Genomic DNA, 25,228 nt, shown 5'->3' on the forward strand with positions numbered 1-25,228 from the left:
GCATCCATAGCAGCGACCAGAGGAGGAATGACCGCTGGGGAAAGCGCAGAAAGAAGGAGTAGGAGTAGGAGTAGTAGTTTGGATTTGATATCCCACTTTTCACTACCCGAAGGAGTCTCAAAGCGGCTAACATTCTCCTTTCCCTTCCTCCCCCACAACAAACACTCTGTGAGGTGAGTGGGGCTGAGCTGCATGTGGAGGAGCATAGACAGGAACCCGGTTCCCCAGATTATGAGTCTACCACTCTTAACCACTACACCACAACGGCTTGCATGGCTGGCCGGGCCCCCTCCTGTGCGGGCAGGCACCGTGCACCCTTCGATCCGTGCATTTCCAGGGTGCACTTATGTACGGGCACCCTATTCTTATTACAGCGTCCATTGCCTACTGTGTCATTATAGTTTGTCTGGATCAGGCCCAACTATTCCAGTCTCTTCACAGCGGCTGACTAGGCGCTCCAAAAGGGAAGAAGCCCCCAAGGACCTGAGAGCAGCAGCACTTCGTACTCAGAAGCATTTTTGCCTTGCACCCTGAAGGCAGAGCGTAGCCATCCAGCTGGCAGCCATTGAACCGGTCCGCAATGAAATTTGTGGACTCTTCTAAAGCCATCAAAGTTGGACGAACCTCCCAGCCTGTCCTGAATCTCCCAACATTCAGCTTCATTGGATGTCCATGAGTTCCAGGATTCCAGTCCCTGCGTTGCAGTGAGTGGGCTAGATGAACCCTGGGGTTCCGTTCCAACCCTGCAGGGGTCCTTTACTTTTTTACCTTTGTTTTCTATGGCAAAATTTGCACCATCCACTCAACTGCCTGCTTGTGATTGCAATCTGGCTTGCAGAAGAAAAAAAATTTGCCTGGGAAAACTACTGCCCATCTTGACAAGGGAAGTGTCCTGTGAAAGGGAGCAGGGAAGCCAACAGTCCTCTGGGGGTTCAGGGACAGAGCTCCCGTTGAAGTCAAGGAAATGGGAACTACCAAGAGCCACTTTGGCACCATCACTGCTGTGGGACTTGGAAGCTGATTTGCATGTGGTTGCCCACAAGTGGGGAAAGACAGAGGCACTTTCCTGCCAGTAAAAAAGAGGAAAGAGCCATTCCACCATGGAAGAGGTGGCAGAGGGAGGGATTGCTTCTCTTTAAACTCCCCAGAGACCCAGGAATAATGAACTGAGGGGCACCTCCTGGGAGAGAGGAAGGGGGGAGGGACTCTGGCAGGAATTCTGGGTGATGGGGAGAGACCCTCAAGAGGCACTCACTCACCGGGGAAAGCAGAAGCAGTCTTCAGCAGACCAAGGCCTGGTTGCAAATCACTTGGGGAGCGGAGGGCCAAGAGCTGCTTTGTGTTCTGCTCTGGTCAGCAGTGGCCAGGCCAGCCATTTTCAGCAGGGGAGAAGGCATTCACCTCGCTTAGAAGCCTAGGGAGCAAACGGGGTGTCTGGCTCTGCCCTCCCAAAAGCCACAGGGCAAAGTGGTTTCTGAACAAAGTGTGTGAGCTTTTCTGTCAGAAAGGTCCTGCTCAGTTTAAGCTTCAAATGAGATTTGTAAAGTGGTTTAATATGCAGAGTGCTTTTAGTTTAGGTTTTACAACCTGGAATGCACATTTATAAAAATGCGCATTAGGACTGAGTAGGAAGCCACACACTTGCAGCCTCCCTTGAATCTGCCCATCTGAACCTAGTCACTGTTCCCCTTGTCTGATCTACAACCCTGTTAAGTTTCCACAGCAATCTGATGCAGCCCCATAAAGCAAGTATTTTTAATCTAACTGGTTACAGCACAAGCCCCCCAGGAGAACAAAAATAAAGCAAGCTTGGGTACCAGTGCAAGGGGAGCTTCAACAGCAGCTGTGCAAGCAGAAAGGACAGGTGAACCTCTCTGTCTTACTCTTACAGTAAATGCAATAACAACAATGGTTAGCCAAGAGATGAGTGCCGGGACCATCCAACCACCTGCAAAGTCGACTGCTTGCCTCCTGGACTGAAGTGGTGGGTCTGTGCTGAGAGCAACATCCTCCTGGCTCTCTGGGAACAAGTTTCCTCCCTTGAGCAGAAGGGAGCTGACTGGAAGATGCTCAGAGGTATTTCGGGCAAGGAGGCCTTAAGGAACAGGATTGTTCCAAGCAGTTTTTATTTCCCACCCCTTTCCTAAAGATCCCTGGTAGGGGGGGGGGATCTGCCTTCTCACAGCTGCCACATAAGGGGGGGAATCTGTTACCTCTTTCCCAGTCAGACTCCAGCAGCACAGATGTAAAGGTAGGAAATTTTACCCCCCATCACTGTGCGCTAAACCATGGGCACCACTTTCTTGCCCATCCTTGTTTCAGAGGTTCCTTGGGAGCCCTTGCTTTCCCTCTTACTGGGTTTCTGCAGCCAGAAGAACTTGCTGCTTCACCCCCAACTCCAGCTCCCTTATTAGAACAGGTGAAAGGAGGACCAGCCCCAACCCAGGCAGATCCTCAGGGAGCCCCCTCCCCTTGTTGCCTTTTCTCCTTTGAGGGAGCCCAGCCACATCTTCTCTGACCCTCTCAAGATGATCAGGGAAATGGGTCCACCACCCAAGGTTCCCATGCCATTCCAAAAGGCCCTGCCTGCCTCCCCATTGGCATAGGTAGCCAGGGAAGGGGGAGGGCCCAGCACACATACGCCCCCCAGCACACATACGCCCTGCAGGAAGAGGCAGAAACAGCAATTCATAACAAAATATACATTATCTCATGATAACTTAAAAACTGAACACATACAATATTACAGTGAAATTCACTGGGTGACAATAGGAAGATGGGTCGCTTCAACGCATGCTCTTCCACAATGGGTTGACCCTGCCTCCCCTGGCCAAGGCGGTCTCTGCTGCATCCTCACCCCCAAAGAAAATGGGGTCTCAGCCGCTGCCATAAATTACAAGGACTCGGTATTAACGAGCAGAAGTCTGCAGCCAGCCCTCCTCAGCTCCACCAGCCCACATGGCAGCACAGCAAGGGCGGCCCAAGAATCCTCCTGTGTGGGCACCAAGGAGCCAGGTCTGGCCAGTCTCTCTCACAGGGCCCAACTTCCTTCAGCTCCAGGTCCCCCATGGGTTCTCCTCTCGCCTTCCCTAGTGGCCACTTCTGTCGGCATAGCGCTGCTTCGCCTCCTGCAAGAAGTTCCGGAAGGCGGGTTCTTCGCAGCTCTCCTCCGTCACTAGGGCAGGGGACAAAAAAGCCCCTGGGTGAAATGGGTCCCAAAAGCACCACCAAGGGGTAAGACCACCCCATAGGGAACATCCCCGGCCAACCACAACGGACTTAAAGCGAGTTTGCTACACAAAGTCCCTCTGAGATTAAGGTAAGGGCTCATGCTACACCAACAAACCAGCCACCTTAAAAGGGGATGCAGGCATTTTGGAGGATGCCCCCAACTCCCCCCCCACCGGTCTCTTGATTTGCCTTCCCCTCCCCCAAACCACTGACCCCTCCCAATCTCCAGAGCCTGCCTTACCTTCGTGGTCAATGTCATCAGTGTCACTCTCTTGGCCTTCCTCCGGCTCTTCTTCCCCCTCCAAAGTTCCTCGGGTCAGAATCAGTGCTGAGGGACCAGCTGCAGATTCTGCTATGGAGCCTGGAGACAAAAGCCAAGTGGCTGCCAAGCCTGTCCTGGTCCCTGACTGTGCCCCCCACCCGCCTGCCAGCGGCCCACTTGTGTCGCTCCTGCCCCCACCACAAGGCAATGGGCAAAGTTCTGTGCCAGTAAGACCCCCATCCTGCGTGCTCAAGAGGGGCTGCGCAGCCATGGCAGGCAGGCAGGCAGAAGTCACAGGCATAAACAGGGAGAGGCTGGCTGGGAATCCAGGGAGGAGACAGCAGCAGCCTAATCCAACAGGTACAGCATGAGGCTCCCCAGCTGATCAGCTGACAAAAGCAGTCAGCTGGGGTACAGACACCGCCCAGCACCCTCTCTGCCTCCCCAGAGCAAAGGGATGGGGGAAAGGTAGGCACTGCCAGCAGCCTCTGGAGCTTCCTCCCTGCTTGAAGGCAAGAGCCAGTGTGTCCACCAGTTGTGGCCCCCAAGAAGCCTCTCCCTGCAAGGTCTCCACAGCTCCACCCCCTTGGCCTTGACTCACTTGAGGCTGCTGCACTGCTCTCCATCGCAAGGGGCCCCAAATCTCTCTGCAGACGCTGCAGATGCTCCTGCTGCCGCTGGCTCTCCACCTGCTCCTGCAAGCAAGAAAAGGGAAGGAAGCAATTCCTGCCGGTCCTCCAGCACATGTGGGTCCCTGCCTGCCTTCTGCAGCAGAGCTCCAGTTGGTACCTGTGGGGCTCTAGCCAGCCGCCTCCCAGCATGCCCTGGTGGTGCCCAGAGTGCTCCTGTGCAGCTCCTAAAGCAGCTGTTGCTGCCACCATCAGCAAAGCTGGTGAGAAGCCAGAGCCCTGCAGGGCCAACAGCAGCTCTGAGTTCTTCAGGTCAGAAGCTGTCTATAAACAGAGACTATAGCAGCCACAGGGATCATGAGCGTGTCCTTCAGAGCCGAGAGAGAGTGGAAGGAGAAACCACTCAGGACTCCAGTATCTAGAAAGATGTACACTTATGTGCACACATGTACAGAAGGCAGCAGGGTTGGGTCATGCAACTGCTGCACACTCAACCCTGAGCGCCAACGGCTGCTTTGAGTTCTCCTGGCAAGGGGAGCAGAAGCCTCCTCTGGCCACTTGGGAAGGCAACTGTGAGCCCCCAACATGCCGGCAGGAGGTGCTCCCTGACCTCCTTTCCTCCCTCCATCAGCTGGAAAGATGGAAGTGCCCACCTTGAGGCCAAAGGAGGACTTCCACAAGCGGAAGGAGCATCTCCACCCACATCGTCCAGCCTGGACATTGAGGTCCTTCTCAGTCGTGGCACCCACCCTGTGGAACGCCCTCCCGCCAGATGTCGAGGAGATGAAGAACTACACAACTTTAGAAGACATCTAAAGGCAGCCCTGTATTGGGAAGTTTTTAACGTTTGAGGTTTTGCTGCGTTTTTAATATTTTGATGGGAGCTGCCCAGAGAGGCTGGGGCAACCCAGTCAGATGGGTGTGGTACACATAATAAAATTATGATGATGTGGGGGGAGCCTTTCACATGTGACTGACTGGGGGCAGGGGAAGCACCAACAGAGGGCAGAACACCACACCGAAAGCATCTGCAGACAGACTCACCATTTTCTTCCTTAGGCGCTCATACTCTGGGCGATATTCTCTGGAGGAAGGGAGGGAAGGAGAAGAGAAATGGGTTTTAGCTATTTATTCTTGGGCACCAAAGCCTCACTCCCAGGCAACCATTGTGGAGACTAGGAGGAGGGCCCCTTCCAGCAAGGACCACAGTCCAGACCTCCAGTCACTGACCCAAGGGCAGGGCTGGAATGGGCAGGGGAAGAGACTTCCCCCTGGGCTTCATGTCTTCCCATAGAGCAGCAGAGGGGGTCTTGCCCCTTCAAAGGCCCCTGTTCTGGTCACCTTATGCTGCATCTAGAGGGATCCCCAAATGGATTTGCAGGAAGCCTTGGAGTTAATGCAAACTCATCTGGGCCATTGTTCTGGGATGCAGCACAGCAGGATGGCAGAAGCCTCACAAGTTAAGAGAGTTTTTGTGAGGTTGCCAGACAGAGAAGGGGAGAGAGAAAGACTTTCATCCCTCTCTTGTAATGCTGCAACTTGGGGGCATCCAATGAAGCTGCAAGTCGGGACACACAAAAGGAAGGACTTCCTGACACAGCATGCAGTTCAACTCTGGAACTCCCTCCTGCAGGAGGCAGTGATGGTCCCCAATTTGAATGGCTTTAGAAGAGGATTAGGACAATGCATGGAGGATGGCCACCTTCTCCTTCCACAAACAGAGGGAGGATGCCTCTAGATGCCAGTTGCAGAGAAAAGCAGGTGTACAGAGGGCTCCTGTTGGCCTCCGGATCTGCTTTCAGGCATCTCGTTGGCCACTGTGAGAATGGGACACTTGGCTAGGTGACCCCTTACACAAGGGGACTCTCTCACCTCTCATACTCATCAACAGCTTTGGAGAGGAGTTCGAAAAATTCATCCAGCCCTGTTCCCTGGACAGCAGAAACACCAACCACCTGCAAGGGAAAGTCCTTCGTTTCAAACAGGGTTTGCGTGGAGGGTGGGAACTGAGCGCAGGAGAGGGGCTTGCAAACACCTTCTACTTCAGTGGAGCATCAGCACTAGAACATTGCCTAACCACCCTCCCAGAGGGACAGGAGTGATGGGCACAAGCTCCTTTTTCAGAAGAGGTGGCACAAGGGGAGGGACCCATCCAAGGCCATCTAGCTGGGGGACAGGACCTGAACTCTCAGGCCTCCCTGGACCAAGTCCTGCAAGCATCCACAATAGCCTGTCCAGATGCAACAGCACAGGGTATCTGGGATACTCAGGGTTTGGGGGGCAGGTTGCAGAGGTAGGTGCCCCTCCCTCCTTGGAGTTGCTTCCCTCAAAGTTGGACAGTGAAGGTGGGAAACAAATGCCAACTTCATGCAATTTTAGGAGTGTGCCTGCAAAGAGGTCCCATTCACCATCCACACCTGGATGGGGGTGGGGGGAGCAGTGCCCACCTTGAGCGAGTGGTAGAACTCGTCCAGCACCAGGCTGAGGGAGCGAGTCAAGTTGCTGACATAGGTGGTCTCCTGGCTGAGAGCGTCCTGGAAGGCTTCAAAGTCTTGCATCCACTCCACAGCAAAGCTGTGGTCAATGATGTCTATCTGCATCAGGAAGGCAGTGTGAGGGAGGGTGGCAGGAGGCACAGGTGGGCAGCTGCTCCACAATGCCACCTCTGGAGCAAGGACCACAGGCTCCACACCATAGAATCATAGAGTTGGAAGAGACCACAAGGGCCATCCAGTCCAACCCCCTTCCAAGCAGGAAACACCATCAAAGCATTCCCGACAGATGGCTGTCAAGCCTCCGCTTAAAGACCTCCAAAGAAGGAGACTCCACCACACTCCTTGGCAGCAAATTCCACTGTCAAACAGCTCTTACTGTCAGGAAGTTCTTCCTAATGTTTAGGTGGAATCTTCTTTCTTGTAGTTTGAATCCATTGTCCCGTGTCCGCTTCTCTGGAGCACCAGAAAACAACCTTTCTCCCTCCTCTATATGACATCCTTTTATATATTTGAACATGGCTATCATATCACCCCTTAACCTTCTCTTTTCCAGGCTAAACATACCCAGCTCCCAAAGCCGTTACTCCATGACAGCTGCTTCTCTTCAGACATGGCAGGCCAGGCCAAGAGCCGGCGGCAGCGGCTGCTCCTCCCCGCCCCCCCCACCATGAGACAAGGACCAGCTAAACAAGTGAAGGCTGTGGTCACACCCAGAGTGCAAGCTCCACCCTGGAAAGATGCAATTGAACAGCAAAGTTTCATCAGCAAAAGGGACAGCAGCCCTTCAAGGCACCTGAAGAGCCTTCCATGCCTGCTCGCCCACCCCTGATCTTGGCAATCTTCCATTCCTCATGGGGGGGTTCAGGCTGCTTTCCTTCCTCTCTGGAAGTGGCAGGCTCTGCTCCAAGAAAGCATCTTCCTGCTGGCTGAACATCCCTTTCATCATCCTCTTCTTCTCCCACCCTCACCCAAACACTTTCAAAACAGCTTCTGCATTCAGACTCAAGTACTTCTGTGCAGCTGTTTGCATTATCTGCACACAACACGAAGCCCTCACCCTTTCTGTTCGACCGATCACTTCAGGACAGGAGTGGCCACAACAGCACACAATGCCCATCTCCTACCAGGAGTCCTTCATTTTTGTCATGTAGGCCATGGCTGAACAAGCCAAACCACTGCAAATAACATCTGCATGACCAGCTGTTCACTTCCAACATCCCACTGTCTACCTATGCTCTGATCTTCTCTCTCTCTCTCGCACTGGAACTGTTTGCAACTCTGCCTTTCGTAAGGCTTCCTTCAGAAACTCCCACCCAACTCAGCTCCTTTCCCTGTCAGCATATTGGGCCATGGAATCCTCCTGACTAGCATTTCTCTGAGCATATTAAAATCCACTTCCTTAAATGCAAGAAATCTATTTAGCTACACCCCCTTTAAGCTTTCCGTAGTAGCCTGAATTCCAGCACACTATGCATGACCACTGTCTGTCGTCATTCCTGCCCCAAGTTCCCACTGCTTTAAAGCCACTGAACTATTTTCCCCTACAGGCTGGACTAATGCCAAGGTCAGTCAATCTCGTTATCTATTCCTCCACCTTTTGAAAACACAAGTTGTCTGTAAGACAGGCCAGTAAGTGGGTGGGGGAATCCATGCTCTGTGGAGTACGTCTCTCAAAAGATCCCAGGGTGTTGCTGAAGTTCCCCAAAACTACCAGTTCCTGCTTCCCTGAAGCATATGTAAATTGTTTCAGGAAAGCATCATCCAGACTGTCTTCTTGGTTCAAGTCTTAGACTGGATCAGGGCATTCCACTCACCTTGTTCATGGCCACGATAAAAGGGAGCTTCGTCTTGTACAGGATACTGAGAAGAAAACAACAGCATGATCAGCCATGCATAGATTGCCACTTTAGATCTGGGGTTGCTACAAAGACATTTTGCTTAGAAACTCATGCCTGAAAGAGCAGGCAGTTTGTGTGCTTTCCTAAAGAAGGCCTAAGAGCAGCAGAGGCGGCTTCTTGTTCAAGGTTCAAGGAAAAGAAGAAGCGAAGAAGCCACCAGAAGAGGGGATAACAAGACCACCTCCCTGGAATGAGGGAGTCATCTCTGAGCCTTCTCAGCAGCTGAGACAGCAACCCCCCCTCCAAAGAACAATCAGAGAGATGCCCTCCTATAATGGGAAAGCCATTATTAAGCGCATAATAAATAAATAACACTACGGAGAGAATCCTCCTCTTACCTGCAGGCATAAAGCATGTTAGACATGAACGTGACAGGGCTGATGCTGCGCGACGTGTCCATCACATAAACCACCACGGATGGGAAGGAGGAAGCCTAAATGGGTACACCAAGGGGGGGGAGCATTAGCCCAACAGGGCAACCCTCCCCCAGGCACCTCCTGCAAAGGAGGCCAGCTGAGCAGAAGGTCCTCACCAGAGCTTCTGTGATGATGGTGCCAGAAGCAGACCAGGTGAACACCTCAATCTGCCCAGGAGTGTCAATCAGGACGTACCTGCAAGGGAAGAATTTGTTCTTTCTCACACACATGCCACATTCACATCACTTTCTCCAAAACAAGCTCACCCACTAATCAGCTAACACCTCGAAGATGGGGTTTAATTGTGCACTGGTTGCACAATCCTGTTCTCATCAGGGAATGGGATCCCACAGCCCAGGCAGCAGAATTTAATCTCCACTCATCAGCTCCTGAGTGGAGATTAAAGATCAGAGTGAAATCAGTACAAAATTGGGGTCTTAATAGGAATGGGGGAGGAGAACACTCACAAAGTCTTCTGCAAGTATCTTCTCTTTTAAACTCCAGATTTTACTCTTTAATTGTTTTGGAATTATTTTCATTTCTAAGATTAATTATGGTTTACCTTGAATACCTCACACTAAGCCAGAAAAGTGGAATGACCATCCTGAATACATTCACAATAATGTGACACAGTTCACCCCTTCATTCTGCATATGCACCTCCAGTCAAGAGGAACTTCTATCACCCCCACCCCCAGGTGACACTAGGCTTCCCACTCACTCACTGAGATGCTGCCTGTCGTTTTTCAATGAACTTCATCACCTAGTCAGAAGAGAAAGATGATTTATAGGTAGAAACAGAGAATTAGAGTTTGCAGTTAAGCTCATGATACACAAAAAACCATGAGATCATCAGCATCAGAACCACAGAATTACCATTATGTGATTACATTGTTAACTAGGATATAAATAACAACAAACAACAACAACAACAACAATAATAAATTTTACTTGTAACCCGCCCTCTCCGGCTGGAGCCGGGCTCAGGGCGGCTAACATAAAACTAACACAGTATACAAAGAACATAAGAACAGACGGATCAATTAAATAAAATACATCTTAAAATTAGTTCAGATACAAATTTGTTCTGAGCCTTAGCGCTGATAATAATATGTGGCGCTCTGATGTGGCCCAGAATGTTAAATGCTCATCATTGCTGGCAAATTCTCCAAGAGAGGATGTTTGGCACCTACAAACTCAAGCTAAATGCAGTACCATTCAATGAAATTCATTAGAAATTACATACCTGGTCAAATCTTGTCGCAAAAAGGTTCAGAGAAGTCACAATACCGCCATTGGGGCCCAGCCCATACCTGGTGCACATTCAGGAAAGGTTGGTAGAAATCTGAAAGTCACCTGTATCAGCGTATTTCCTTCCCCTTCCTCTACCCCAGAGAGACTCAGGCCATTTAAAGCAAAAGTGTCAAATAAAACCACATTTGTAGAGATTGCCAGCATCAGCAGCAACGGCTCAAGAGACACACTGGCAATTTCACCAGATGCACAAACACCATGCCCAGCCTTCCACATCCTTTCAACATTGGTTTTCTCCACTCATCACAGTGTGCAAAGTCCAGCAAACACCCTTTAGCAAGAAAGCCAAGTCTGATCCTTGGGCCAGGGATTCTCCTGGCTAGGAAGTGGAGCAGCAGCACCAGGAGGCACTTCCATCACGAAGCAGCCCTGGACCCAAGCGTGTTTTTGCACTCTGGCCTGAGCAGGCTCTCCTCAGATGCCCCTTGTTGCCAGGGCTGCCTTTTGGTGCCAAATGCCTCTTGCCCCACACAGCTGGTACTTCCCACCTCCCCCTGGCTACTGGGAAAGGGCCAGGATAGGCAGCTGCGGACCGGAGACCTTGCGAAGCCCCTAGGACCACCTGAGGTACCCTTCCTCTGCTCCCAGTTTCTCCAGTGTCTCCCAGTCGCCCCCTTCCCTGGTTTGCCCGCTGCCCGGGTAAGGATACTGCTTCATAACCTCCTTGTACTTCACGGTGTCTCGTATGTCTTTGGGAAAAAGGAGAGGGAGAGAAATGAAGGCGCCCGCCCAGGCAGAGGCCAGTCCAGTCCCGCCCGCCCCGGCACCCGCCCCCGCCACTCACCGATGTTGGCCGGGAAGGGCAGCTCGTGCACGGCGGGATCCAGGTTGATGACGTAGGGCGGGCAGCCCCGGCTGTGCAGGTGCGCCGTCAGCCGCTGCGGGAAGAGGGCGGGAGAGAAGCGCCGTCAAGACCGAGGGTAGCCCGGCCCCGCCCCGGAGCCGCCGCCCTCCCTCTCTCCCTCCCGGCTGCCCGGAGCCCCGCTCACCTGCACCAGCGCCGTCTTGCCCGAGCCAGCCATGCCCAGAACCAGCACGCAGACTGGCGGGGGCCCCTCCGCCGAGCTCGCCGCCGCCGCCATATCGCCTCGCGGTCGCCAGCCCACTTCCGCTTCCGGCCAAGGGCGGGCCTTCCTGTCAGGGGCGGTGCAAGAGGGCCGCTCTTGGCCACAGAGATAGGAAAGGATAAGCAGCCCTCAGGTCGGGACAGCGGGACCTCTAGTTCCAAGTGGGCTGCGCTTGCTCCCCTCTTCCCTTTTCGTCTCTCTGCGTTCTTTTCTCCGCTGTTTCGACCATAGAGGTGCCATAGAGAGGCAGATCGGCCGCCCCGCTGCGCGATCATAGAACGCAAAAGCTCGTGCGCGCGCCTGGCCTTCGCCGGAAGTTCGCGCCTTCCTCCCGGCCGGTGGTAATGACGCCACGAGGGGACGGCGAGGGTCCTGTCCCCGCCTCCTCCCTAACCTTGGCAACACGGAGCGGGGGAGGGGCGGGAGCAGCAGCTCCTCCTCCGCTGGAACTCCCGGAGGGGAAGGGAGGGGAGGACTGACGGAGGCCGTCGGGTTGGGAGGGATTCCCGGGGGTCATCTAGTCCACCGCAGACGCGAGCGCTGAAGCGTCCTTAACCCTTCCTGTGCCGGCCGGCCCGCCGCTGCCTCTCTCTCCCCGCAGGGCCGAGTCGCTCCTCCAGGGGGTCGCCGCCGCCGCCGCCGCCGGAAGCTGAGAGCCGAGATCGGAGGAGTCGGGCAGCCGCTCGCCTTCCTTCTCTTCCTCGCCAGTGCCCACCTAGGATGGACCCATTCCCAATCCCGTTCACTGGCTGGCGATGAAGGGGGCGAAGGCCACCGCCGGCAAGACCCCGGCCCGGGAGGCGGCGGCGAGGGAAGGTGAGGAGAGTGTGCGTGGTGCCTTGGGATTGTTCCTCTCTCACAGCCAGACTTGAGCTTGGCGCCTTCCTCCTCCCGAAAAGCCAAAGAGCCTTTGCCGGGTGGTGGTGGGCAGGCATGGTTTGAATGAGAGAATTGAAGAGGTGGAAGGGACTGCCAAGGGCCATGCGTGCCAAGCCCCTGCCACGCAGGCCCCAGCCTTCCATAAAGCATCCCTGGCAGATGGCCACCCAACTTCATAACGGAGTGTAATTGCCTCTCCTGACAGGAGGGATGTGTGACTTACCAGGTGACAGTTACAGGTGGGTAGCCGTGTTGGTCTGCCATAGTCGAAACAGATCAGATCAGTGTATCTGAAGAAGTGTGCATGCACACAAAAGCTCATACCAAGAACAAACTCAGTTGGTCTCTAAGGTGCTACTGGAAATAATTTTCTATTTTTTTACCAGGTGACATTCATGGACAACCTCAGCCCCATTATCTATAAACCTGAAAGCGTTTTAAGTCAGCACCCTTCCCTCCAAGCGCTGCTTATTGTTCGATAGGAGCTATTAATTTGCATGTCACTCCAGGACACAAAGGCAGAGAGCACTGCCAATCCCAGGCCTGACACGACCATTTAGAGGCTGCTCATGGGAAACGTTGACTGCAAATGAATTGGGTCCCATTTGCAGATAGGAAGTTTGGTTAAAAAGGCTTCTGCTGGTTGAGTCTCTTAATGACCCTTTTACAATAACCTTTTATGATAACCTTGAAATCCTCTTGGGAGCCTAGGAAGCTGCCTTTCACTGAGCTAAACAATCAGGTCCTTCTAGCTCAGCACTGCCTGCACTGCAGTGGCTTCTCTAATCTTGTCACCCCGCCTCCTCCACCCAGACCCGCAGTATCACTGCCAGGTTGGTAAATTTTTCTCCCCCCCCCTCTTTCCCCGACCCCCCTTCCTTCCTTCCCTTCCTTCCAGCAGTGCCACCCAGCCAGTTTCAGCAAGTTCTATAAAATCCTTCTACCAATACCCATATCCAAACAGTCCAAATCTAAACCATATTAATCAATTACCAGATAATTTAACTTTTCAACCCACTCCAGTTTTGCACGTTTCCCCAACCCACAAGTCACACACAATCATCTGCCGTTCTTCCTTCTTTTTTCCAACCACAATTTCTCCAACAACTTTTTCTTTTAAATATAATACTTTTCCATCCAATGACAGATGAATTTTCTTTCTTCTTTGTTCTTCTTTGTATGGTGCCAGTTTAGTAAGAGACTCCAATTGCTCCAAATTATTAATCATTTCCATGCCTGCATCTTCCTCTTCCGCCGCTGTGGTCTCTTCCCTTAATTGATTGTCCTCACTTTTCTCAATTTCTTGCTCCCATTCAATTGCTTCCTGTTCAGCATCCTTGGGCTCATTATTTCCTCCATGCAGTTTCAATTTTTGCAGAATTTTGTTCAATAATGTCAGTGCATTCTCCTTAAAAGAAGCAGACCATCTTTCTGAAGCCATTGTTACCGAGGTCACAGCTGGGCTCTTTTCTCATAACAGGAAATCAGTAGATAAACAGTTCACACAATCAAACCATTGTTCATGCTGGCATTCTCACTATAGTCTTTTCCACCCTTGTTAAGAACCAGTTACTTCTTTTCCTTTTTTAAAAATAATTTACGATGTTTCAGTCCTCAAAGATATATATTTTTAGATTTGAAAGTAAATTGAATCTTTCTATTTTACCCACAATATTGCTACTTAACAAAAGGAACTCGCCGTTCTGCCCGGGGCTCTGCTTTTCGGAGTGGAATCGGCTCCTATCAACTTCACCTTCCCCGGCAGCGGCTGCTCTGCCGGTATGGGGGAGGCAGGCTGTCAGCTTAATAATCATTTAATCACAGGGATCAATTTTTTCAAAAATCAAACCTCTCCTCTCCCCTGTAAGAGGTAGAGGTTTTTGAAGTATTCCAAAGGAAAGTTCAGAGATAGTTGCAGTTTTAAGGTACCCAGTAATGGCAGCTGCCTCCAGGTCCTCAGCAGGAAAGATCGGCTTCCATTTTTAAATCTTTCCCATGTCCAAATTTCAGATAGCCCAATTCCAATTTTACTCATGATTTTCCCCCCAGTTTAGCTCCTTATTTTTAACGAAAAAGTCCGCCGCTTTCTGCCACCAGTTCCAGAAGCTTTGCTTGAGGGAGTAGCGATGTCAGTCCCTAGTGCCCAGGGCTTCTGTCCCCTCTCGCTCTCAGCAGCTCTTAACGGGCTTACCGGGAGAGGGGGAGCTCCCAAAACGGCACCTGCAGGATCACCACGTCTCCAAAATGCCCTCTTTGGAGTTTCTTTGGAGGTCCACAGCGCTTTTGTGGATTCCTCCAGCCCCTTTCAAGCAAGAGTCCTGGAGCTCCGGGATTCTTCGACCGATGGACGGCGCGACATCCAGCTTCCAAGAGACTGCGATCTGCTCACAGTATACGATCGACAAGTAGATCGCGATCGACCTGTTGTACATGCCTGCTATACATTATAAAATGAAATAATACAGTGGTACCTCGATCTACGAACAGTACTGTTAACAAACTATTCACGCAACGAACTCCGCAAAACCAGAAGTAGGCGTTCCAGTTAGTGAACTTTGCCCCAGAAGCCGAACGGTGGAAGGGCACCGGTGGCAGGAGGCCTCAGTAGGGAAAGCGCACCTCGGTTTAAGAGTGCTTTTGGCTTAAGAACGGACTTCTAGAACAAATTAAGTTTGTAGACCGAGGTACCACTGTAATAACCCCCCCCCCAAAAAAAACCACTTGTCTCAGTCTCTCTCATCCTCTTAGCTGGGGATTCCCTTTCCAAGGCAAAGCACAAGCAGGAAAACAAAGATGCAGGCGATGACAAGGATCTCCCCAAAAAGAAGCGGAAATCTGGTGAGTGGATTCTACTTTGGTTCCTTTTTCTGAGCCCCTGCATGCTCCTGGCTCTCCTGCAAGGAGCGGAGCTGGAGACTCCCTGCCCACCTACTCAGCTCAGTTCCTTCTGATGTGAGGGGGCTGCCCATCCCTGTCCCTTTGCACTCTACACTGAGCCCCTCATGAACTATTCATCTTCCTGTGTTGGAGGTTGAGCCCATGTTGGGGCAGTCACTTCCCTTGGCCTCCTCCTCTCCCCAAGGTGGTTGGTGGGGTGTTCATGGTTGTGGTGGAGGGTTGATGGTCCTGGCCGCAGAGGCAAACCTTCACTGCTGTTTTTCTTGTCTCAGGGAAATGGCAGCAGATGGGGCAACAGCCTCATCTCAAGCCCAAAATGGGCCATAGAAAAAGAGACGCACCGGTATATGCTGCAGGTAAAACAGCACCCCAACATCACAGCTCCTTGGTGAGGACAGAAACCAAGAAACCAGAGCCATCGTCCTCTGGACCCCAGGACCTCTGGCGAAGGGGCGGGGCCTCTTATCTGCCCTCCCTATGTGCAGCCAGGAATGGAGCATAGCTGAAGATGCAGGCAGAAGGGGTTGTTGGGGTGCATAACTGGGGGTGGGGGTGCAGAAAGCTACTAAGCGTCCCTAAGCATAGAAAGAAGAGCCCTGCAGCAGGTGGGCCAGCCGAGGATGCCCCAGTGGGAAGCCCACAGGCCAGGTGAGAGAGCTTCACCACTCAGGGCCAGCCAGGAACCTTAAGATGCTGAGTCAGCACCACCTTCTGCTCCGCCAGGCAGCCTGGAAGAGCACTGGCAGCTGGAGATCCTGAGCAGAGGCCGCGTCACTTGCCCCACCTGCAGGGCTGTTGCGAGGAAGACGGTGGAAGGGCTGAAGAAGCACATGACCAACTGCCAGCATGTGAGCAGATGAGGGGATGGGACCTTATCCTTTTCCTAGGCAATCCCTGGGGATCCTTCCAACCCTGCAACTCCCTCTCAAGCTATGGGGCGTAACCATGTCATAAGAAACCTGCTACATCAGGCCAAGGGAGGCCCACCTTGTCCTGCTTCCTGTCTCCCATAGCCAGCCAGTCACTCCTGGAAAACCCCCAGCAGCAGCTCCCCCCGCACTAACCCCCAACCTGCCAGCAGCTCTTGCTCAGATGTCAAGGGAATCCTGCCAGCCCCTCTTCTCCCCTGCAGCCCGGGGGGGGGGTCTCTCTTGTGGGATTGCTTGCATGGTGCTGCCCAAACAAGAGTTGTTGTTCTTGGCCATTGAGACTGAGGGTTCAGTGAAGCAGCTTCTGCTCTGCATGAGGGGGAAGCACCCAGAGCCCCCAAATTACTTATTTATTTTGTAAAATTTATTTACGGCTTGTTTGTAAGACAAATCTCAAAGCAGTTTACAAAAAAAGTAACAGTAAAATTATCACTAAATACTTAAAACCATAATTTTTAAAATGCAGAAATTAAACCCACAGTAGAATAGAGCAGAGCAAGTAGTTTCAGGGATTGGGGGGGGGGACACTTCAGGCCCCAAACTCCAGGAGCAAGGACTAACGGGAGATGCTCCCACAGCCTGAGCTGCCCAGATGCTGGCGGCCACCGCTGACATATGCAATGCCTTGTGGTCTTCCTAGGAGATGCTTACATGCCCCCACTGTGGGAAGCAGCTGCGGTCTCTGGCAGGAATGAAGTACCACATCATGGCAGACCACAACAGCCTGGTAAGTAGATGCGTCTGGCTCCCCAGATGCCTCAGGCAGATGCTTCAGTCCCTGGACCCCTGGAAGCCCAGCCTGCCTGTCTGTATATCCACACCCCACCCCGGGTCTTGTACAGGGCCCTCTGGGGAGACTCTGGCCTGACCCGGCCTGCCTTGACTCCTGACAGGGCGGCAGTTCAGCCCCAGCAGGTCTTCCTGGGCCTTTGGCCTTGGGTCACCTGGAAGCACAGAATCTTAGAGTTGGAAGAGATACCCAAGGGTCATCTAGTCCAACTCCTGCAACACAGGAATCCCAACTGCATCATTCCTGACAGGGGGCCACCCAACCTCTGATGGAAAACCTCCAAGGAAGGAGAGTCCACCACCTTCCCAGGGAGCCCATTTCACTCTCTGACTCCCTCAGTTTGGAGCATCTCCCTGGCCAGCCTTTCCCTTCCCCTTTACACAGCCGGTGGGGACAGAGGCGGCGGCCTGCGATCTGGGCGAGAGAGGGCGTTTGCGGAGGGTGCTGAAGCGGATGGGGAAGCTCAAGTGCCCAAGGCAGGTGAGATGGAGCAGCCTCTGGCCTTTCTGGGAACCAGAGTGGCCTGGGCCAGGCTGGGCCAGGGGCATCGGACCTCCACTGGCTCCTTTTGGTGGATGTGGGGCTGACTTGCCTCATCTGGGGCCACCTTCCAGCTGGTGGTGGAGGGGAGATGCAGAAGCCCCCCCCCCCGGCAAGAATTGGCTTCCCTCCTTCCTGGGAGCCTTCACTCCTCTCTGCCCCCCTCCCTCCCTCTCTCCTCCCCCAGGGCTGCACAGGCAGCTTTACCAGCGTCCTGGGCTTCCTCTACCACACGCGGAAGTGCGGGAAGGAGGCTGCCGAGCTGGAGCAGATGGCTCTGAAGTGCCAGCACTGCAGCAAAGCCTACCGCTCCAAGGCGGGCCTCGCTTACCACCTGAAGATGGAGCATGTCCCGGTGAGTTGCCAGTGGAGGAGCAAAAAGGGGCGGGGCCTCTCCTCATCTCTGGGACCCAAGGCTCAGACATTCTGCAGAGGAAGCACCTGTTCCTGACTGACAGGCAGGTGGAAGAGGGGGCAGTGCAACACCCAGAGAAGCCACTGCAGGCCCCCTCCTGCTCTTTTGGGGGATGGGCATTGTCACCTGCTGAGAGCCTTTGCTACCCCTTTCTGAGCTGGCAGTGGCAGGTGTTGGCCAGATCAACTAAAAGGAGCCTGCTAGATCAGGCCAATGGCTGTTCTCACAGTGGCCACCCAGATGCCTGTGGGAAACCAGCAAGCAGGATCTGAGCACAAGAGCCCTGAGCCTCTCCTGCTGCGGTTTCTGGCCACTGGCATGCAGAAGCATTGCTGCCTCTGACTGGAGGCAGAACAGAGCCATGGCAACTGTTAGCCATCAGAAGCCCAGCCCTCCATAAATCTATCCATTCCTCTTTTAAAGCCACCCACGTTGGTGGCCATTGCTGCCTCCTGTGGGAGGGAGTTCCATAGATTGCACTTTTAGTTTTACTGTCCTTTTAGCCTTCAGCTTCATGGAATGTCCACAAGCTCCAGGGTTATGAGAGAGGGGAGAAAAAAATATTTCTCTATCCACTTTCTCCAGGCTTTGCATAATTTTACAAACTCGTGCCATGTCCCTCTTCCTCGCCTTTTCTCTAAACTGAAAAGTCCCAATTGCTGCAGCCTTTCCTCCTCCCCATGCTCATTCTGGTGGCCCTTTCTGAGCATTGCTCCCTGTGTCCTTCCTGTCAGATCTCCTTGCTGTGCCAAGACATCCAGCCGGCCCCCCAGAAGGAGGTGGCAAGCGCAGAGCCCAGCAGTGGAGGCCGCCGTGCTCTGAGGAAGTCTGCCCAGGCAGCCGCCCACCACCTGCAGGAGGCCCTGGCCAAGGAGGCCCTGGCCAAGGAGTGGCCCAGGCGGAAGGTCTGGCAGGACCTGGTTCCTGAGGACCGGAAGGTGCGGCCGTTTCCTCAGAATCCTTTTGGCCCTGGGAGCAAAAAGAGTCCTGGTTGACCTCAAGGTTGCTCAGGGGCCAGGATGCAGCAGGGAGCGCTTTCTCCCAAGGAGCAGGGTCTTTTGCAATGGGGGGGCACACTGTAGAAGCCCCCACCCCCAGCCTGCTCTCTTGCAGCCTGCAGGGAAGATGCCCAAAGCTTTTGGTCAGGTTGATCTTTTTGTTACTATTGTTGTAATCTATCCATCTCGAGAGACAATGGAGGGCACTTTCAGGGGTGAAGTCAAACTACTGCATTAGCAGCAGTGAAATGAGCTCCTTGGGGTGCAAGCCTGGGTAGTGTGTCTGGAGGTCCTGGGCTGCCCAGACAGCAAGACCCCCTCTCAGCCTCGCTGATGGGGTCCAAAGGAAAGCAGAGCAAGACGCTGGACATCAGCTTGGCTTGTTACTATGGGGCTGATATTTTGTAGTAATGGCTATTTTAAGGCTTGACATTTTGCCTAACACTGGTGCAAATGGCTGCTCTTCTCCCAGGGGCCAGGAACGCGAGAAGCAGAAGAGGCTGCCTGGGCTCTTGAGGAAGAGGGTGTCACAGTGCTTTGCCCCGGTTAGCTGGGTGCCCCAGTTGGCTAGGGCATGGAGGCCATGCTGTGTGAGTAGCTGAAGGCAGCAGCCCCTGCTCCTCACTCTGCCTTCCGGCTCTGCTCTCTTCTCTTCCTCAGCTGAAATACACCCGCCCAGGACTGCCTGCTGTCAGCCAGGAGGTTCTGAGCAAGTGGAGGGCAGAGATCAAGGCGTGCCGGCGGGTCCGCTGCCCAAACCAGGTAATGGGATGGCTGGGCAAGGCCACCAACTCCCCTTTCAGGGGACCCCTTGACTGGACAAGGGCAGCAGAGCTCCTTTCTCCTTGCCCCCAAACACTTGCAGGGGAGGCTTTGGGGGGCTCTTTCTTAGTGTTCAGCTTCCCACAGAATAATCTGGGAGGCCCTCACTCTGCCCTTTTGCATCGCGATGAAGGTACAGAGTGGGGAGAGCTCCCAAGTATCTGAGAGGAGACTAAGAGCTGTCGCTGCTTTCAGTCCCCTCCATCTCAGGGGCGTCCCTGGGTGGGGAGGGCCACTGACCCCCCCCCCTTTCCTGCCTCTCTCCTTCCACCACAGGGCTGCGAGTGTGTCTACAGCAGCATCTCGGGCCTCAAGTCCCACCTGGGCAGCTGCACCTTGGTATGTGCCAGCCTCTCCTTAGGGCTGCAGGATGTGTGTGTTTGGGGCTTCTGCTGCCTGCCGTTGCCAAACCACCCTTGGAGGCAGACATGGATTCACCATCACCACCTCTGCGCCCCAACTGGCAGATCCCTCCCTCCACAGGGACTAGACACTTGTGCTTAAAATCGGGGCGGGACACCCTCCTCCTCCTCCTGCTTTCCTCCTCCCCCTCCTCCCCATTGTCTTCCTCAGGTTCTTGCTGCCAGAGATTGCAGGCCACATTTCCGTCTCACTGCAGGGGGAGTTTGTGGCTGGGAGATACCGGTGCTTGCTGTGTGAGAAGGAGTTTGTGTCCGAGAGCGGAGTCAAGTACCACATCAACACTGTGCATGCGCAGGTGAGGAGCAAGGGGGCTGCGGGACTGCGCATGGACCCAACCCAATGCCACAGCCCTTCTGCCATGCCTGCGCCCTCACCGGGGTCTGTGGCCGTTGGCCTGGCTTCCTCTCGCTCCCACCTCCTGCCTCTCCCCACCCCTAGGACTGGTTTGCCGTTGGCACACACCCTGCCAAGAGCTTCAAGAAGCTGCTGAAGCAGCAGTCGGAGGAGGCGGAGCAGAAGAGAGCGCCCAGGAAGCCTCTGCCCTGCGGGAGCCGCAAGAAGAGGCCACAGACTGCTGCCTCCCCCAAGGCGGCCACACCCAGGCAGGAGGCAGCGGGGGAGCAGGGGCGGCAGCAGGCAGGAAGTGGGAGCTGTGAGAAGGAGGAGGAGGATGGCCCTCCCCCTCTGAAGCTCAGCCACAGGAGAGGGAGGGAGTAGCGGCCCCCCTCCAGTCTCTCAGGGTGGGGAGGGATTCATAGAAAGGAAGGGGATCCTCTGACCACACCACTCCTCGCATCCTGCCCTCCAGCCCTCCTCAGGCAGCCTTGGCTGCTCAAGTGACTGACTGGGGAAGAACAAGCCCCACTCCCCCCAAGGAGGCACATTAAGGATCCTGGTCCTCCCCAGGTGAGGTCACACTCTCCAGGCGAGGAGCCACCAGAGGTGGGACTTCCTTCCTGGCCTCAGTCGGGCAGGGGGGGAGCCGTGCCCCAACCCCGGGAGCAAAGTGGGCACTGCAGACAGAGCGTCACTAAAAACATTACCATAGCAAAACACTCACGCAGTTCAAGGTAATTTTCACATTAGTTATCAAAAAACCAAAATTGGCTACATGAAATTACTAAAATTGTGAATAAAAGTTTTATACAGTCCTCTGGGTAATTTGGATTTGTTTAATAACATAAATCAGAACAGCATATTGAATTGTATGAAGTTTGCTGGTTTTTATGGGTAGTATTAAACTCAGGTGTAACAATACATGAATTCCAGATTGTATGTCACATCTTATAGATTGATTTGTAACTAAGATGGATGGGTTTTCTTCTGTACCCATTTCTGAGCGTTGAGTTTTCAAAAAACTGTGGGTGTCCCTCCAGTGTCTTCTGTTTCATCAAGGCCCCCCCCCGAGCCCCCTGGGGCCACCTCAGTCTCCCCCAAGAGATCCCCTTCTGTCCTGCTGCTCCTGAGGAAATTCTGTCAGGAGAGGCAGTCCTGGGAAGGTGGCTGCACCCACCGGGTGCCAGACTGACCTCACAATGTGTTGCTGTAGCAACAAGATAAATGGAACTGCAGGAGGAGGAGCTGGTGGTGTTGCTTGGTCCAAGCTGGATTGCCTGGGAGAGTAGCTGGGACAACCGCTGCTGGCCTGGCCCTCTGTGAGCACCAGCCTTTCAGAGGGGTGGAAAGGGGTCCATAGGGCAGGCCTCCTTTCAGTGCCTTTGGAGCTAAACCAGCAACTCCCTGCAACAGAGGTGTCTCCTTTGCCAAACCAAGAGAGGTGTTGACCCTTTGCTTTCCTCCGTTGCCCATCTTGAAGGCAGCTGTGTGGAGCTGGCTGATCTTGACTGACCCAGGCCTGGCCATGGGTTTGTGGCCCTGAGAGCGCCAGGACAAGGGGGCTGGGATGCAGTCTCTGGAGTCTGGGCAGGAGGCTGGTCCTGAGGACTGGCAAGCCACCGAACTGGCCAACCTGTGCCCACCCCCTCTAAGCCGGGGCAGCGGGACAGTGGTGGAGTCCCCCCTGCTGGACCCTCTGCTACTCAGCCAGGAGGTGCGAGAGCAGCTGACAGCTCACCTCCAACGGAAGCGGCTGCAGCTGCTGTGGGGCTTGCCTGGCCTGGTGCACAGCTCACTGGAGAGGTCTGTGCCGGCCCTGCTGGGCTTCCTGGCGTGCACAGCCCTGCAGGCAGCCACCGACCACCAGAGGCCCCTTTTCAAGGTGGAGAGGCGGCAGTGCCTGGAGCACCACCTGAGGGAGAAAGTGGTGCATCGCAAGTGGGGCCTCCCCAAGAGGGTCTGCAAAGCCCTCTGCTGGCCGCTGTTCCCTCCCGGGACACCACAGCAGGAAAGGCCCTCTTCCAAAGGGAGCAGCTCTCCAAAGCAGCACAGCATTGCGGCAGCACTGGCTTGTTCTGCCATGACCATAGTAGCCAAAGGTGACAGAAGCTGGCGCAGCCCAGAAGCAACACCGGAGCCTTTGCCACTGGACTCGGGACTGCCACACCTGCCTGGGAAACAGTGGGAAGGTCTTCCAGGGACTGAGAAATGGGAGCTGGGTGGGGATGGCCCCTGGAACAGCCTGGCCACCTTGGAGCTCCTCCAGGTCCATCTGCCCTCAGCCACACCCCAGCCTGCCCACCCGGATAGGGCTCGGAGCCTGCCTGGGGAGGCGGGTGCTAGCGTGGAGCTCCAGCGCTGCAAGAGGCAGCAGCCAAGCTGGGGCTGGGCACCCATTGCCCAAGGATGTCCTCCTGCAGAGAAGAGTCCTCTTCAGCCGGCCGGGGATTCCCCCCAGACTGCCTGGGCCATCGCAGATACCCAAAGAGAGCTGCCTCCACCAACCAGCAAATGGGATGCCGCCCGGCTGGATCTGGTCCTTGGGGATCTGACCCCAGCCTTGGTTTCTCTCACAGGTGGGGGGGAGCAGGCCCCGGAGCGCCACCAAGAGAGCCCCCCTCTGACTGAGCGGACTTGTTGTGCTCACTCTGCCTTCTGCCGCCGCCACCATCACCTCCAGGAGGCCACTTTGAAGCCCTGTCCTATGAGCCTCCTGGGGAAAGTGATGCCTCGCACCCCTGAGGGGCTGGGTGGGCAGCCTAGTTCACCACGAGCAACAGACCTTTCCACTACCAGTCCCAGAGCAAATCCAGGATGTGAAAGATTTCTTACAACTGACAAAAAGCAGTACTTTGAATTCCACCTGCGCGAGAAGCTTCTGCATCAGCGGTGGGGGGTGCCCAGGAGGGTGAAGGAGTCTGTGGCCAGGTCGGCCCTGTTGCAAAGCACCATCAGGTGAGCCCCCCCCCCCTTTGCACAGGACCTGCCCCATGTGACACTGCCAAGATGCAGGAGCCCAGCTGGCTGCAAGGAGAGGTCCAGAACCCCATCCACACCCCCGAGACACAGAAGTCAGATGAGGAGCTCAAGCTGTTGTGTGAACAGCCTGGCTAGAAGATGGCAGTGCAAGACAAGCATGCTCATCATACTGGGCTTGGATGAGTCTTCAGCGCCACTGCTTTGGACTGGAGTGCAGATATTTTGAGCAGGAAATAAATATATTGTTTCTGATTGAGTTTGAGGATTAAATCCATAAATTAAAATCAAAACCTGTCCCACATGTGGGGGAGCAAACATGCTGTGAAGCCCCTTTAGCAGAGTAAAAATACTTTTGCAGCTTACTGAAATCTAGGAATTAGGCAATTAAATCTCTTATCCCTGTTTATTTGTGGTCTGCTGACCTTTCCCCTCTCTGCCCCTTTGCTAAGAATGAACCACACGTTTTACTAAGATAAACAAAAGGTTTACTTATATTTCAATGCAGGCAACAAATACACCAAAGTAATATGCTGATAAAAAATACTACTTTGTTACAAAATACAAAGTTTCTAAAATGGAGTTTGAGCTCTGAGTAGAGCCTAGGTCCGGAATATACTAGGGTTGCCATATTTCAACAAGTAAAAACTGGACACAATTTTTTGTTTTGCAACCCCCCCCCAAAAAAAAAAATCACTTCTGACATGGGTTGCCATACGTCCAGGTTTTCCTGCACATTTTTGTGATTTTTGGAAATTCCACCTGGACACTATTTCCGACGGACGAATCCCAGATACGTCTGGGGAAACTCAGATGTATGGGTGCCCTACTATACGTCTGCTCATATCACTGGCTTGACAGAAGAGAGGGTGAGAGAGAAATTACATAAGGTTATCTCCTTTGTTAGACGTTCCTGCCAAAGCATTAAGGAAGTGACATCATCATCATCTTTGGCGATCACTCATAGCTGAGTAAGATTGTCTTCCATAAACACGGTTTTAACAGTGAGTCCGTAAGTGACTTTGGAGGCCAGTTCTAGATCCACACATCCTTCCACAGTGGGGACATTGGTTTCCGGGCAGAAGTTGATCACGGTGTGGATTTGCACAGCGTGCCTTCCTATTAGCACGTTTCTCCCTTGTGTCCTGAGTTTGAGTGTCTTCAAAGCCCATGACACCTTTGGACAAGGCTGTTCTCCAGTTGTAGCACTCGCAGTTCCCAATTGCTGGTGTTTATACTACTTTTTTAAGATTTGCCTTGAGACAGGCTTTAAACCTCTTTTGTTGACCACCAGCATTACGCTTTCCATTTTTAAGTCTCGTACAGCCCCTCATGTCTGTCTGGCCATCATGCATTTGTGATTTTGAGTGGAAATCACAGGGTGTTAATGTGTCCAAGTCACAGCTTGTCACTTAAAACACAGCCCATCCTGCACCTTCCCCAGTCACAAGCTGTTTGTCTAGGAAATGGAGGCTGCCTTTAGTTGATGACACTTAAGGACTGATAAGGACAAAATTTTGGGGTACGGTACTTAACTGTTTCCCAACTTCGGTAGGGCCTAGCCCTGCGGGTTCAGAATTGGTCAGGACAGGTTCAAGCAAGATATCACAGCCAGGCAAATTGAAGCTAAACAGAAGCTAGGAAACCTGATTGTCTATTGCTGCAACAAGGTTTCAATGCTCAAACAAAACAAAGTCCAGAACAAAGGGCAAATGGCCTCTTTTGTGACAGAAAAGGCAAGGTGTCAGATAGAAAGTTGAGAACCAGGCATGCCTGTCTATCCTGCATAGTTCAAGTACCCACATTCCACAAGTCAGTGAAAGTATTTACATATCCCTTTGTCAGGAAGGCATCCCTTGGCATTTTTATTTGTTCTTCCTGAGTCTCATTTCCCTCTGACAATTCTAGACT

At 53.4% G+C, this 25,228-nt stretch overlaps 3 protein-coding genes across 8 annotated transcripts; 2 read left to right on the forward strand and 1 right to left on the reverse strand.

The window, feature by feature from the left end:
* Nucleotides 1-2,687: 2,687 nt before the first annotated feature.
* On the reverse strand, nt 2,688-11,353 carry GPN1 (GPN-loop GTPase 1). 2 transcript variants are annotated; one of them, XM_033145324.1, is made up of 14 exons: nt 11,234-11,353; nt 11,029-11,122; nt 10,894-10,933; nt 10,177-10,243; nt 9,656-9,693; nt 9,048-9,126; nt 8,854-8,948; nt 8,432-8,477; nt 6,570-6,716; nt 5,995-6,077; nt 5,167-5,206; nt 4,095-4,188; nt 3,473-3,592; nt 2,688-3,199 (listed from the first exon to the last, which is right to left on the reverse strand). In XM_033145324.1, exons 1-14 carry the CDS (start codon nt 11,324-11,326, stop codon nt 3,090-3,092), a joined length of 1,146 nt encoding a protein of 381 aa, XP_033001215.1. In that variant the 5' UTR covers nt 11,327-11,353; the 3' UTR covers nt 2,688-3,089. The 2 variants fall into 2 exon arrangements, with proteins under 2 accessions (XP_033001215.1, XP_033001216.1); XM_033145325.1 differs by having other exon boundaries at nt 3,090-3,175; nt 11,234-11,326.
* Nucleotides 11,354-11,964: 611 nt separating this feature from the next.
* Nucleotides 11,965-21,366, forward strand: ZNF512 (zinc finger protein 512). 5 transcript variants are annotated; one of them, XM_033145318.1, is made up of 12 exons: nt 11,969-12,127; nt 14,921-15,028; nt 15,361-15,444; nt 15,812-15,936; nt 16,658-16,744; nt 17,192-17,287; nt 17,535-17,702; nt 18,497-18,700; nt 19,421-19,522; nt 19,859-19,921; nt 20,202-20,300; nt 20,444-21,366. In XM_033145318.1, the coding sequence occupies exons 1-12, from the start codon at nt 12,067-12,069 to the stop codon at nt 20,720-20,722; spliced, it is 1,476 nt and encodes a 491-aa protein (XP_033001209.1). In that variant the 5' UTR covers nt 11,969-12,066; the 3' UTR covers nt 20,723-21,366. The 5 variants fall into 5 exon arrangements, with proteins under 5 accessions (XP_033001211.1, XP_033001213.1, XP_033001209.1 ...); XM_033145319.1 differs by having other exon boundaries at nt 14,939-15,028; XM_033145320.1 differs by lacking the exon at nt 19,859-19,921 and having other exon boundaries at nt 11,965-12,127.
* Nucleotides 21,367-21,469: 103 nt separating this feature from the next.
* On the forward strand, nt 21,470-23,572 carry LOC117044505. The gene has a single exon (XM_033145323.1). The coding sequence runs from the start codon at nt 21,909-21,911 to the stop codon at nt 23,298-23,300; it is 1,392 nt and encodes a 463-aa protein (XP_033001214.1). The 5' UTR covers nt 21,470-21,908; the 3' UTR covers nt 23,301-23,572.
* The last annotated feature ends 1,656 nt before the right edge of the window (nt 23,573-25,228 follow it).

This window comes from Lacerta agilis, chromosome 3 (genome assembly GCF_009819535.1).
Source record: "Lacerta agilis isolate rLacAgi1 chromosome 3, rLacAgi1.pri, whole genome shotgun sequence".
Taxonomy (NCBI): domain Eukaryota; kingdom Metazoa; phylum Chordata; class Lepidosauria; order Squamata; family Lacertidae; genus Lacerta; species Lacerta agilis.